Below are 15365 nucleotides of genomic sequence, written 5' to 3'. Positions count from 1 at the left end.
GAGGTACATTTTTTTTTTATGCACAAAGTTTTGTCTTCATTTCAAATTGTTTTCTTAGGAAAGATTCCTGGAAGTTGAATTAAGGTGTCAAAGGCAATCTGAAGGCCCTTAATTCACATGGTAAAACTACTTTACACTTGCATAGTTATATGAATTTTCTGGCCACCCATAGTATATAAAAATGACTTTGCCAAAAATTGTATATGATTATTGCTTTAATTTTTCTGATAGCAATTTTATAATTGTCTGCTTGTCTGATACGTGAAAAAAAAGATATGTTCAAATTTGACCATGAATCCGTTAGCCATTGAGGCTTTCCATACCACTGCCAACTCCCTCGTGGTCCAGTGTCACATGCTGGTTACTGCTAAACTCCACTTCTTCAGTGGGAGCTCTTCCAGAGACAACAGTCGTTTCAGGAATAGGCAGAAACACTTCTGCTAGCAAGGTGGTACCACTGTGTCCAACTGTTTCATATACCTGAAATTGAGGAAGGGAACAGCCAAATAAAAACAGCAGTAAAGGGTGCTCACTCCCAGATAATGAGTACATTTTCCTGTGCTGGTCACTGTTCTAGTCAAGAGCACCCATCTCAGAGTGGAAAGTTGAGTTGTGTTGCTATGGTCTCCATGGAGACCAGGTTATACCCTATTTATGGTCACGTTGTTGGCACCCTGTCCTCTTGCCTGGCCTAATCTCCTGGGGTAGAGAGGTTAATCAAATTATCAGGCGACTGCAGTTGTTTCTATGTCAAACTAATACACAGTAGTTTGGAGAATGGGCTTCCTCTTTCTCCTGGTTCAGATTATTTCAGAGAGAAACGCCATCAGGTTGAAAGGTGGGACAATATGGACATGCCACTAGATGGTTCATTATCTGCACCAACCTCAAAGTCAATAGGAAACGCACCATACCTAGAAGTACTCTAGGGTATCAGGTTCAAATCTGTTATTTGGTAAATCTCTCAAAGTTCTTTCCTTCAAGACCTCATTTTATTTGTTAGTTGCTGAAATCCTATCCAGCTTCTTCTCAGGCCTTCTCCCAAAATGGAGCTAACTTGACCACCTGTAGCTCTGATACTAATTACTGTGGTGTGTCTTACTGTAATGCCATCACCATGAGATGAAGGACCCATTGCCAGGGCAACCACAGATTATGAATACACAATACAGTCTCAGTAGGACCCTCTGCTTCCCCTGTATTCTTGGGTCATTTCTTTTGTGGTAAAAGATAAAATATTCCACAGCTCTGCTGGCTTCCTTTCTATGTTTTATTCTTTCTTCCCATGAGGCTTCTCTGGCTGGTACACATTTCTCTAAAATGCAGATTTTACTCTTTTATTTCTACAAATTAAGTACTCCTGTTTTTCTTCTTATGCAATAGAGTTCCCTCTGATTAATACTTTCCATTTACAACCTGCATGCACAAAAATGACACTACGGAGCCTCTCTGCCTACCCTCCTCGTATCACGGCATGTGAAATGAATTCTTGTCCAAGGATAAGGATGAGGATGGATTGGTACTGGGCTGCTATCCTGGCTTCATCTCCCTGTATCTACCAGCTCACATTTGCAAGATGGCTGATTGAGCTTTGAGGGGCTACTGGGGCAAAGACAAAGCAGAGACTGCATAGGAACTGAACTCAAAACCCCAGACTCAGTACCACTGTGAGGTATTCTAACAGGCTGGATGTGCCAAGAAACCTGTGATTGTTCAGGGCTTACCTCTGCCTAATTCAGGGGCTCAGCAGGAAGCCCATGAGTGGCACATTTTAGCCACGCTCTCCAAATTCATCTTTATCAGTAGATAGGTGATATTTTTTTCCTTATTAAAAAGATCTTTTAGGGAAAATTTCAAATATATGTAATCTTAGAAGAAGAATATACCATGAACCCATCACCTACCTAGCTTCAATTACCATTAACTTATGGCCAATCTGGTTTTATCTACACTCTCAACCATTTGACTCTCCACCAGTATTTTGAACTCAGACATCATTTTACTGTAAATGTTTCAATATGTATCTCTAAAAGAGAAGGATATAAAAAGGCATAATTACAATACTATTATCACAGCAATTCCTTAATAATGTCAAATATCAGTAAGTTTCAAATGCTCTTTAGAGTCTCAAAAAATTACTTTGAATTAACATCACAATTTATTCCATACGTTGCAATTGATTGGTATGTCCCTCAAGGCTCTATTAATTTATAGGTGATCCCCCTTTTAACACTTTTTCTCTATATTTTTATTGGCTCAGAACTCCAATGGAGAAAGGAGGGCCATTGTTTTTGCTTACCTCAACCTCTCATAAGAGCCTGCCAGTTTTATAATATCACAGACCTTAAAGAACACGTAGCAGGTTGTTGTTTATTGCACAGGAGACCTTGGTTTGACCTGTTCAGTTATGGACTCACCGGCATCAAGTTTCAGTCTGAGAAAATGGTGGGTTTTTCTTTAAAATTTTTTGTACTTCCCCCCAAATTTTAATTCACTGAGACATTCCTTTGTATGAAGCCATCTGTTATCTCGTTTAAACTTAACCACAATCCTATGAAGGACGGTTTGTGGTAAAGATTAAGCGCGATAACAGACCCAGCAATTCTAGATTATGGATGTGTGTGGCTCGACAAAGGGGAGAAACTTCCCCTAGTCCCTCATCTCTTAAGTCACAAAGCTGCGATTTGAATCTACAACTGTTTCACTTCAAAACTCGTACACTTTTTCTTACATCTTCCTCATTGGTCAAGGAAAATCAGAAGGGTGATTAAACAATTAAGAAACCTTTTAAAGCCATAACCATGATTCATAAAGTATAATTACTTTAGATAGATTGGTGAGAAATAATGACTGAAAGATAATTTAAAATCTGAATGAAAGAACCACAAAACACGGAAGTGCTATAAAAACAATGGCTACAATCAAAGGTTAAGGGATCACCTTAGCATGGGCCATCGTGATCAAAAGACCACCGAACTCTTCCTGTCTGAGTTCCTCTCAGACCCTCAAGGGGCTTGCTTGGTCTCTCAGCAAGGCGAGGGTGCACTGCCCACTTCGCGCAGGGGCTTTACCTCCCTGGAAGGTGCTCCTGCTGTACTGGACACTGAGTGAGACCTGCCACATGCCCACCCATACTTACTTAGGTGCCACCACCTTTCCCTATGATTTCCCTGTGGGAATGTTTATTCCCTCTATTGAAATTCGTTGTTTATGCATCATTTGTCTTACTGGATGGTGAGATTCCTGAAAGTAGGGATCTTGTTTGATTTCCCTTTGACTGCTCAGTACCTACCATCTGTGAATTAATATATTTAGATGGGAGCAGGTTAACTCCCGTTTTTTTTTTTTTCTGATTTTTTGGACAAAATTTATTTATTTACTTATTTTTACAGAAGAGACTATTTAGAATGAGAACAAATCACAACGAAGTATAAATTTTAAAAGCTGGCAAATGCTATAAACTCACAAAATCCAGAAAAATAACACTACAATCCATTTTAGAACATTTCGTCACCCTGAAAAAACTCTCATACCCACTAGCAGTTATTTCCCTTTTTACCTCCCCTTCCCGACAGCCCTAGGCAACCACAAATATACTCTGTCTCTATAGATCTGCCTATTCTGGACATTTTAAGTAAATGGACTCATACACCTTGTGATTCTTTGTAACTGACTTCTTTCACTTAGCTTTCATTCTTAATGCTTTAAAGAATCAGCCATGTTGTACCATGTATCAGTACTTTGTTCTTTTTTTATTGCCAAATAATATTCCATTGTATGGCTATGTCACATTTTACTTGATGGGTATTTGGGTTGTTTCCACTTTTTGACTATTATGAATAATGCTTGTATGAACGATCAGCATCATTATCGGTCAAGGAAATGCAAAGCAAAACCACACTGAGATACTATTTCACACCCACAAGGAGGGCTGCAATCAAAAAGGCAAATGAAAACAAGTGTGGCAAGGATGTGGAGAAAATGGAAACTCACACACTGCTGGTGGGAATGTAAAATAATGCAGCCACTTTGGAAAGCAATCTGGCAGTTCCTCAAAAGGTTAAACATAGAACAGTTAATAGAAGTAAATTGTTAGATGATAAATCCATGGAATGGAACTGTTTTCTTCTCTGAACAGCTGGTAGACTTGGGTGTAGTACGGCTCTCAGATTTTTTTACCTGACTTGTTTTACTCCCCACATGACTGTCAGCTCCTCCCACAGCCTGCAGAGGGCAGTGTGGTGGACAGGACAGGGCAGCCTTGTGGTTCAACTGGTCTGGGACTGAATCCTGACATTGCAACTTACTAGCTGTGCTGTGTGACCTTGGGCATGACATTCCCCTCACTTTTGCTCTCATTGTAAAATGAGGATGTTACCCAAAGCTCAGCAGGAAGGCAGTGGTGCAGTTTAGCTGAGATGGATGAAAAGCCTCTTTCCCTCTGTATGAGCTCAATAAATGTTTCTTCCTTCTTTGTTTGGGCATACAGTTGACAACAAGCATGTGCATTTTTATAATACTTTGAAGTTTACAAAGATCTTTCATAAACATGATAACATTTCCCAAATATCTCATTAAATCTTGTTGGCCAACTGATTTTATTCAGCTTTATGACAAAAGAATTTCTTTTATTTAACTTAAATTTTAACTTGTAAGAATGTCTTTTCAAGACACACTTTTTTTTTCAAGGAAGACATTAAGTTTCTGAGGCCTTATAGGAATTTTATGGCATATTCCATATTTATAATTAAATCATCTGTATTTCTAGGAACCCAAAGGCAAGGAGGTGAAAAACAAACTACATTAAGCCTTAAATGCTTTAAAAAAATCAGGAGCTAATAAAACCCTTCAAGTTAAGGCAATAGAAACCATACCAACAGTCAGAAAATACCATTTATGCTGGTAAAATGCTTCACAAGATGACATAAATGCAGTATTTAGTATTTAGTTAAATCTTGCCTGACTTTGTGTCTTTCTTAACCACTCCTATGACTAATGAATTCCCAAACAGCCCAACACCCAGGGCAACTAAATCAGGGTGTGAAACACATCTAAAAATAAAAACAAATCCAAATATTTTTCAGATTCCTTATATCCCCTTCCATAATAGAATTCAGTGTTTGTTTACTCAGCTGCACAGGACAAAATTTCTATATTATCTGACTCCAGTGGCTTTGCAAACACATCCCTGCTAGACTTTAATAGTTTATCAAGTATTATATTGTGGAAGGACTTTAAGAGATGCCTCTGAGCTTCTGTTTTGATTTTTAATTCCTTGTGGATGTGCTGTGCTGGTCACCACGGTTAATGATGCCCAATAAAACATGCAGTTACTACATAAAGGGCATTTCTGGTAGATGTCAGTGGAAGGGTCTGTTTCCCCGTCTCCAGAAACACATTCCTGTCTAGTGTCAGAGAGGAAATGAATTGGAGAATCTTGGTGCTGAGTCTGTAGGACAGAGGCAACTACAGACTCTGGGGAAATGGAGGGTTTGCTGATTGGGTCTACTGTCTCAGAAGGTAATAATCAACTTTTTTTTTTTAAATAAGGAAAAATGGATACCATCCCACAAAGCCAAAAAAATCCAAAAATTTCCTAAACTTTTTACCCTACCTTTTAAAGGTAGCCAGTTGATGTTAGTAAGCTTTGTAAAATAAGAATTTCTTTTATTTAAATTAAACTTTAACATGTAAGATCTGTCTTTTCAAGATACCCTAATTTTTTAAATAGCAGTTCTATTTAATGCTAGGATGAAATGCTATTTTTTTTTTTTTTTTTTTGGTGATACACGGGCCTCTCCCGCTGCGGAGCACAGGCTCCGGACGCGCAGGCTCAGCGGCTATGGCTCACGGGCCCAGCTGCTCCGTGGCACGTGGGATCCTCCCAGACTGGGGCACGAACCTGCGTCCCCTGCATCGGCAGGCGGACTCTCAACCACTGCGCCACCAGGGAAGCACAGAAATGCTATTTTTAAAAATCAGAAAATGGGCACTTTGGGCTTTATAGGTATTTGCAAATCACTTTTTGTATAATTAAGTTTAATGTTCATTTTCTTTCTGAGTCAGGGGTTCTCAGCCTCAGCACTGTTGACATTTGGGGCTGAACAATCCTTTGTTGCAGTATACTGTGCTGTACATTGTAAGATGTTTAGCGGCATCCCTGGCCTCGACTTATTAGAGGTGCCAGTAGCTCCTCACCACTTGTGATCATTAAAATGTCTCCAGAAATTGCCAAAAGGCACCCCCCGGGGGGGGGCAACATAATCTCCATTGAGAAGCACTGCTCTAAGCAAAATGAGTGTTTGTGTGTGTGTGTTTGAAGGTGGAATGTTAATGAAGAAACAAGACAGGAAATATAATTTATGTTCAACTGTTCAAAAATTCCTGTTGTATAAAGCAAGGCAGCATTGAATTCAGAATAGCAATTAGATCAACTGCTACCAAATTGGAACTATTTATGTGATTCTTATTAACTTCTCCTGCATTTGGAATGGTGTTTGCTTTAACTCAACACTCTGGTGCAAATTTACCTGCTAACAGTATTTAGAACTGTATAGATAAGACAAACCTTAGAAATGTAGGGGCGTTAAGTTTAGATAAAAAAGAATCCATCGTGAAGTAGTCTATACTGCATGGTCTTAAGTCATGTTTCTCTTATTTTAAAACCTAAACAAAACAAAGCAAAACAAAACACAGCAGTTTTGTATTTTGCACATGGTGGCGTTGGATTTGGTATGAGTGGCTGCCCTGTAATCTCAGCCACCGGTGATGTTATCATCCAGTCTGTTAATTGTCTCTTGGTTGATGTCCCCATTTCCCTTCAGTGTTGGATCAACCCTTCCTTACTCTTGTGCCCACAGACTCCCTTCCTTCACTGAAAAGGCTGTGGGCATTGGAGGTGAACCCCCTTACGGCCAGCCTTCCACCCCCTCCCTTGTGTCATCACTCTTGACTCGAAGGACCATGCTATTCTGCCTTGATCCCACCCCTCCCAGTATCCTGTGGCATTCCTTCCCTCAACACTCCCACCCTCTTTCCTTCCCTTCTCCCACCCACTCCCCCTACAACTTTCCTTTTTATTTTCCAAGTCATCAAGGTTTTCTGGACTGGCTGCTTTTCCCATAGCTGACAACTGTGCTCCAGTCAACTACACCCTAAAGTAAACCATGGTCCCCTTTCAGACCCCTGATCCAGTTCCCTCCTTCCTTTCCCTGCCAAGCTTCTGGGAAGGAGTCCCTTTTGGTATCTTTATTTTCTCTCCCCCTGTCCCAGTGAGCTACAGGAGGGTTATCAAGGACACTTCTCCAAATAGGATTGGTTTTCCCACTTGGAGAGTGCAATTCTGCAGAAAAGCCAGGGAAATCAGGAGAGGCTCTGGGAAGGGAAACTCGAGTTATTGCCAAGTTGGTTAAACAGAAAAGTTCCCTATCTCAATCCACATGCCAGGAATATGAAAGCTCAACAGGATTGCTTCATAAGGAAAAAATAATAATGCTAAGATATTTCAAAGCCACCCAGCAGTATTACACAACAGCTGTTAGTTTTGGGGAGTCAAGAAGATGAATATGGGGTGATATTATAGATGTGAATGATAAGGAAGTGAAGGTCATTATCACAAAGCTTTTTTTTTTCTAAATCAAACTTCTTTTTTGTGAAAACACCAAGCATTTATCTTGGAATGACCTCAGAAGCCAGACCTTTTCAAGACCTTTCTGGAAGGGCTCTGGTCCCATTCCAGCTCCCATCCTGTGAAGTCGCATCTCACCCTTCCCTTGGGGCCAACTTTGATTCCTTTTCTTTTTACTCCCTCTAGTCAAACCATCATCAAGTCCTGTCAGTCCTTCTTTCAAGGCTGCAGTGTTGCTCTAATTAATTCCTTCCTCCCATTTCTGCTGTGAGGCCCAACCCCATCCCCTCACTCCTGGCTTTCTGGGCCAGCCTGTGGACTTCTCTTCTTCTTTGTAGGGCTGCCCTGGCATTCCTATCTCAAGCCTGGCTAGGAAACACTGAGCCTTGTGGTTCAAAACATGCAAGAAGTCAAACATCACAGTCAACACTGTTCCCTTCAGTAGTCCTGTGTATCGTACTGCACTGAGCGTTGCTTCTTTGTAGTTGTCTCTCTCGCATCTCCTAGCTGGATTTAAAGCTCCCTGAGACAGGGCCGTGTATACCTCCCTTTACACATGGCTTCCAATGCTCCACTACACTCCTGGCTCAGCATCAGACCCTCAGCTGGCTCTCAACAATTAAGCAACATTCAGGGCTTTGTTGTTGAGTCATCAACTGATGCATTATAGTTCTGACAATCTGGGAACATTTTCTGAAACACATTACCCTCTAAAGAAATCTGATAGCACTGGCATAAACAGATGCATTTAAGATGATTTTTCTTATCCTCCTGAAGTTGCCAGTAATCCTTGAACCTTCCCTAATTCAAAACTTGCAGTTATATGGAAAATTTCCAAATGACACAGTACTATTCCTAGACAGTCAAAATACAATATCCTCTAAATTAATTTCATCTATAACCACTACTCAATTATAAAAAATTAGGCCATTGAGCCATTATGATATGTAATTTGATCAGTTATCAAATCTTTATGGATAGTTTAAGAACTTACCCAAGACTCCTTTAATCTGTAATTTTTTAAAGAAGATGACATGATTCAGCTCTTAAGGCCAAGATAATAGCTTACAAGTATATTCTTAATATTGTAGGATAAAGTTTTGTTTTTTTATTTAAAAATTCATTTCATAATATTTTAGAGAATACCCTTTTCACATTACTTTATAAAATTACTTTGATTGTAATATCCATAGCAAGTTAATATTCAAGAGAGTCAATGGGAGATAGTATAGGAGGCTTCCTTTATGTTTTAGAATATATGTGAAATAAAGTCTTGGTACATTAGTGGAAGGTGGAGGATGTCTTTCCTACATGGTAATTCAGAACATTTAGAATGGCCCAGAGTGGGAGAGGGGTTCACAGACTGGCCAGGTGGTCTGAGCTCTCACCAACCAACAGGGACGCAGGCTGGACACCCGGATGCCAGGGCCTTCCCTCCTGTCCTTCGCACTAGCTTCAGTGTGGGAGGGTCTCTTTCAGAGGCCCGCAGTCCTTCCTACCTGCCATGTTCTGTCTGCTGCTCTCCCTGGCCTCCCTCTAGCTCTCTATCTGATCTTCTCACGTGAATCTCGGTCTTCCTCAACATCAGTTTTTCCGCTGCAGGGGAGGAAAGGGAGGAGTCAAGGATGAATCTCAAACAAGGGGGCAAACTCTGCGTAGCTGAAATCTTTGCTATTCTGTGGATGTGGGACAGGTAAGACTCTTAAGGGCCCCCAGCAACCTCCCACGGTGAAGAGCAGGTGACAGCAAAGCATCGAGCTGGCTTTTGGAGTTTGTGTTTATTTACTTTCTCCATCAAGTTTTATTCTTCACTTAGACAGTTTTCCCTGTGCAGTTAAGTCTTGCTTTAAACTGTAGCTTAAGCACACACAAGTGTGCAGGGCCAGGGCAGGAGGGTTCATGTGGGAAGCAGTAAAGATGTGGGGCTTCAGAACCAGCAGGGTGTGACCCTCCACCCAAAGGCATTTGGATTTTAAATGTTCCAAAGCCCTTCGCCATGCAAACAGAAAGACACTGCCTTCAGGCTCTGCACTTCAGAGAATCTCTGGCTAAGAAAGGCCTCTCATGGTACAAAGAATACCAGATTTTCTAATTTCAACAAATCTGAAATGGGATTGTGTCTTTGGATCCATGGTGCCTCGTAGTTAAGTGACTCAAATAATGGTGCCTCTCACAGGGAGAGATGATGGGATGAAATCCAGTCAGCAGGATCTCAGAGCCCCTCAGATACAACTTTGCTAAGGGACAGAGGAAGAGGAGCCCTCCACGTAGGCAGTCAGGCTCAGCAGGGGCTCCAGGGGAGCAGGGGTGCACAGTCGGCGTGGACCTGCCACCACGGGCAGGGTTGTTAGTACCAGGCAAGCCCACCAGCCATCCACTTGGAGGTGCCCTCAGCTTCCCTTCCCAGTGCAGAGCTGGGTGACTCTCTGCTCTCACCTTCAGGCACCATCACCCCATCATGCAGAAATGTAGAGATTATTTTCTCACAGATATTCATAGGGAATTTTCAGGCTTAAGAAAAACTCACATTTTCACCAAACCTCCGCATTCAATCCCCTTTCTCATATCATTCTTTACTTTAACAAAATCTCCTTACTTTCTCCTCTCACCCATATTAAGTTGAGCAGCAAAGTAAGTTCGTTCTGTTTTTCTTAAGTTCCCAAATACATAGACAATTCCTTAAAAATCAGATGGGTTCTTGCATAATTATATGAGTGACTGGACTAAGCCTAGCACTAAACTTTCCAGAAAAACATTTTTCCGTTTTGTAGCTATCAATGCTGTTATCAGCACAGCAAAGGAATTTGGCCTGAGTCATGATGCCAGGTGCTTTGTACATGAGGATCACCCTCAGCCCTCACCACCCCGAGATCAGGGATGAAAGGAGAAGGACAAAATTGCCACAGTCTCTGGAAAGCCCCAAACCCAGGTGGTTGACCTTGCGTGCCCAGTGCTGACCGGTTCAGGGTCACCATCTCATTTCTTGGCATCCCTACTTCATTCTGAGCATTTCTACTGTGCTTCCTTCCCACTGTCAAAATAACCCCCTATCTTAGCTGTTTCAAACTTCCTCTACGAGTTTTAGAAGGTTTTCAACTACCTGAGTCTAGACAGGGGTTGATATTCAAAACGTTGAATGGCACTCACAGCCAAGTGCTAACCAATCACAAGAGCTGTTACTGTACAAGGGAACAGGGTCCTGGAGGCATTAACCTTGTTCAGACATACCCTTTAACTGGTCCATTGTAAGAAGGTCCAGAGGGTCTTGGAAGTGGGGTCTATGTGGCCAGGGTGGCATTTTGGGGGTCCAGGATGGAAACTCTTTGCTATTCAGTAGAGAAGTATTTAAATATTTTAATAATTACATAGCTGTAATTGTATCTGCAGACTTAATGTCAATTACAATCAGTGGGTAGTGGCAGCCTGGAGTACAGTGTTGAGAAGGATTCTGAAGTTATTTCCAGGCTCAGTGGGGGAAAATAGGGCATGATCAATTGTCATTTCTGGCAAGGGTGGTGGATAAGAATGAGAAATTTCTGCACAAGTGGTGGATGAGGATTAGTGATTTCTGCATGGGTGGTAGATGGCAAACAAAGGCACCTGTGCCACAAATTTGCCAGCCTAAGTAACATGCCTATTAGTATCATGAAAGAGAATCTGTCAGCATCATAAGAGAGGTTTCGCCATAAGAACAGCAAGCCTAAGACACTGTAGTAGATTGAATAGTGTCCTCTAAAACTTCATGTCCACCTGGAACCACAGAATGTGACCTTATTTGGAAATAGGGTGTTTCCAGGTGTAATTAGTTAAAGATCCAGATGAGCGTATACTGGATTAGGGTGGGTCCTAAATCCAACGACAGTGTCCTTCTAAGAGACCAAAAAGGACACACAGACAAGAGAAGGCCATGTGTAGATGGACGCAGAGATGGGAGTGATGCTACCGCAAGCCAAGGAACACCTGGAGTCACCAGGAGCTGAAGAGGCAGGAAAGGTTCTTCTCTAGAGATTTTGGAGGGAGCACAGCCCCACTGACACCTTGATTTCAGACTTCAGGGCCTCCAAAACAGTGAGAGAAAAAATGGCTGTTGTCTTAAGTCACCAGGTTTGTGGTGATTCATTATGGCAGCCTTAGGAAACTAAAACAGACACAAATAAATATATTGCTAATGGTGGCATTTAGGCTAGTGGGGAGCTTTATTTATTTTGGGGGATCCTAGCACCTGTACCCCAACCCCCCATTATAACCACCTGTGATTATAGAAGTTGATTTCTCTGGTATATTATGCTAGGATCTTGGTACAGCGTGACGTTGAAGTTCTCCAATGAATGAGCCAGAGACCTCTCTACCGTCCCCCATCCTCCCTCATCCCCCCACCTCGTCTAGAGACACACACTTGAGCACTGTGGCCAGTTACTCTGCCAGCATTTCTAGGAGCCAAGTGGGGTAACAGATCTTTTCTGCCAAGACCTTAAGACGTGCCCAGGAAGAGCTGACCTTCTGTTCCCCTTGAGAATCTATCAGGACACCAGCATAGCCAATGGATGATTTAAAACCATCTCGCACCTGTGATGACCAAAAATTCTTGGGACAGTGACTATAATTAAAATATGTACCTGAAGTGTTAAACTCTCCGGCCAGTTGAATATTTTCAAGTTGAAAATCTGTCCAAAGTGAACACGGAAGTCGGCCCCAAGTGGCCGACTGTCGGTCCTGGACACTTCCTTGTTGTTGAAGGTCACCTTTAAATACAGCGAGCGCCTCTTGACGTCCTCCCTTCGCAAGACCTCCACCCTGCAGAGTGAGACCATTCACTGGTGGGTCAGTATTCATTTACTAAGTATAACTGGAGTGTTTGACAAATGGTCACTGACCAGAATAAGATACACTGGAGCTGGAGCTTCAGTCCCTTTAGCCTTCATTGAACCAAGGCAGTCATAGGTCTTGCAGCGCTTAATATAATAAATAGTATGTGTGATATGAAATAAGAGGCCCTGAAAAGGCCACAGGGGATTTAGAACTGTGCTAAAGCATCACTGTGCTACAGTCTCCTTAATTATTTCAAACAACCATTACATTTGTATCCCAAAGTTTAAAGTAAACAGAATTATATTATTTGTTAAATGGAGTCAGTTCAGACCATAAAGGCTAGTAGTGATTTATGTTTGGGGAGGATGTTTTAACCTATAAATATAATAGCATATTGTAGCAGTTGGGTCAACTCTGCTTTTCCAAGATCCAAGCTTATTCTTAACATTTTCCAATGGTGAGTCACTGCTCACTGGCTGCAGGGGATTAAGAAATGTTCCTTATTGTTAAAGGTCATTTGAATCCCAGTAGAACATAGGACGTATCCAGGCAAGCATATCACTTTTTTTTTTTTTAAACATCTATATTGGAGTATAATTGCTTTACAATGGTGTGTTAGTTTCTGCTTTATAACAAAGTGAATCAGCTATACATATACATATACCCCCATATCTCCTCCCTCTTGCATCTCCCTCTCACCCTCCCTATCCCACCCCTCTAGGGGGTCACAAAGCACCGACCTGATCTCCTTGTGCAATGCAGCTCCTTCCCACTAGCTATCTATTTTACATTTGGTAGTGTATATAAGTCCATGCCACTCTCTCACTTCATCCCAGCTTACCCTTCCCCCTCCCCGTATCCTCAAGTCCATTCTCTACATCTGTGTCTTTATTCCTGTCCTGCCTCTAGTTTCTTCAGTACCATTTTTTTTGTTTTTTTGATTCCATATATATGTGTTAGCATACGGTATTTGTTTTTCTCTTTCTGACTTACTTGACTCTGTATGACAGACTCTAGGTCCATCCACCTCAATAAGTCAATTTCATTTCTTTTTATGGCTGAGTAATATTACATTGTATATATGTGCCACATCTTCTTTATCCATTCATCTATCGATGGACACTTACATTGCTTCCATGTCCTGGTGTAAATATTGCCGCAATGAACATTGCGGCACGTCTCTTTTTGAATTATGGCTTTCTCAGGGGATATGCCCAGTAGTGGGATTGCTGGGTCATATGGTAGTTCTATTTGTAGTTTTTTAAGGAACCTCCATACTGTTATCCATAGTGGCTGTATTGATTTACATTCCCACCAACAGTGAAAGAGGGTTCCCTTTTCTCCACAATCTCTCCAGCATTTATTGTTTGTAGATTTTTTGATGATGGCCATTCTGACTGGTGTGAAGTGATACCTCATTGTAGTTTTGATTTGCATTTCTCCAAAGATTAGTGATGTTGAGCATTCTTTCATGTGTTTGTTGGCAATCTATATATATTCTTTGGAGAAATATCTATCTAGATCTTCTGCCCATTTTTGGATTGGGTTGTTTGTTTTTTTGGTATTGAGCTGCATGAGCTTCTTGTAAATTTTGGAGATTACTCCTTTGTCAGTTGCTTCATTTGCAAATATTTTCTCCCATTCTGAGGGTTGTCTTTTCATCTTGCTTATGGTTTCCTTTGCTGTGCAAAAGTTTTAAGTTTCATTAGGTCCCATTTGTTTATTTTTGTTTTAATTTCCATTTCCCTAGGAGGTGGGTCAAAAAGGATCTTGCTGTGATTTATGTCATAGAGTGTCCTGCCTATGTTTTCCTCTAAGAGTGTTATAGTGTCTGGCCTTACATTTAGGTCTTTAATCCATTTTGAGTTTATTTTTGTGTATGGTGTTAGGGAGTGTTCTAATTTCATTCTTTTACATGTAGCTGTTCAATTTTCCCAGCACCACTTACTGAAGACACTGTCTTTTCTCCATTGTACATTCTTGTCTCTTTTATCAAAAATAAGGTGACCATATGTGCATGGGTTTATCCCTGGGCTTTCTATACTGTTCCATTGATCAATATTTCTGTTTTTGTGCCAGTAACATATTGTCTTGATTAATGTAGCTCTGTAGTATAGTCCGAAGTCCAGGAGCCTGATTCCTGCAGCTCCATTTTTCTTTCTCAAGATTGCTTTGGCTGTTCGGGGTCTTTTGTGTTTCCATACAAATTGTGAAATTTTTTGTTCTAGTTCTGTGAAAAATGCCATTGGTAGTTTCATAGGGATTGCATTGAATTGGTAGACTGCTTTGGGTGCATAGTCATCTTCACAATGTTGATTCTTCCAATCCAAGAAAGAGAGTGGTATATCTCTCCATCTATTTGTATCATCTTTAATTTCTTTCAACAGTGTCTTATAGTTTTCTGCATACTGGTCTTTTGTCTCCTTAGCTAGGTTTATTCCTGGGTAGTTTATTCTTTTTGTTGCAGTGGTAAATGGGAGTGTTTCCTTAATTTCTCTTTCAGATTTTTCACCATTAGTGTATAGGAATGCAAGAGATGTCTGTGCATTAATGTTGTATCCTGCAACTTTACCAAATTCATTGATTAGCTCTAGTAGTTTTCTGGTAGCCTCTTTAGGATTCTCTATGTATGGTATCAAGTCATCTTCTGCAAACAGTGACAGCTTCTTCTTTTCCGATTTGGATTCCTTTTATTTCTATTTCTTGTCTGATTGCTGTGGCTAAAACTTCCAAAACTATGTTGAATAATAGTGGTGAGAGTGGGCAACCTTGTCTTGTTCCTGATCATAGTGGAAATGGTTTCATTTTGTCACCTTTGAGAACGATGTTGCCTGTGGGTTTGTCATATATGGCCTTTATTATGTTGAGGTAAGTTCCCTCTATGCCTACTTTCTGGAGAGTTTTCATCATAAATTGGTGTTGAATTTTG

At 41.0% G+C, this 15365-nt stretch overlaps 1 protein-coding gene across 9 annotated transcripts in view; it reads right to left on the bottom strand.

Annotated features, from left to right (window-relative positions):
* CC2D2A (coiled-coil and C2 domain containing 2A) overlaps positions 1-15365 on the bottom strand; it is a 135519-nt gene that overhangs the window by 48072 nt on the left and 72082 nt on the right. For all 9 annotated transcript variants that reach the window (XM_060299172.1, XM_060299171.1, XM_060299174.1 and 6 more), the window contains 2 exons: positions 12244-12421; positions 324-480 (listed from right to left, as the gene is read on the bottom strand). In XM_060299172.1, coding sequence (XP_060155155.1) covers positions 324-480; positions 12244-12421 — 335 coding nt within the window. The remainder of the gene's footprint in view (positions 1-323; positions 481-12243; positions 12422-15365) is intronic.

This window comes from Globicephala melas, chromosome 5, assembly GCF_963455315.2.
Source record: "Globicephala melas chromosome 5, mGloMel1.2, whole genome shotgun sequence".
In the NCBI taxonomy this organism is placed as follows: domain Eukaryota; kingdom Metazoa; phylum Chordata; class Mammalia; order Artiodactyla; family Delphinidae; genus Globicephala; species Globicephala melas.
This window is presented reverse-complemented; position numbering and strand designations above follow the sequence as displayed.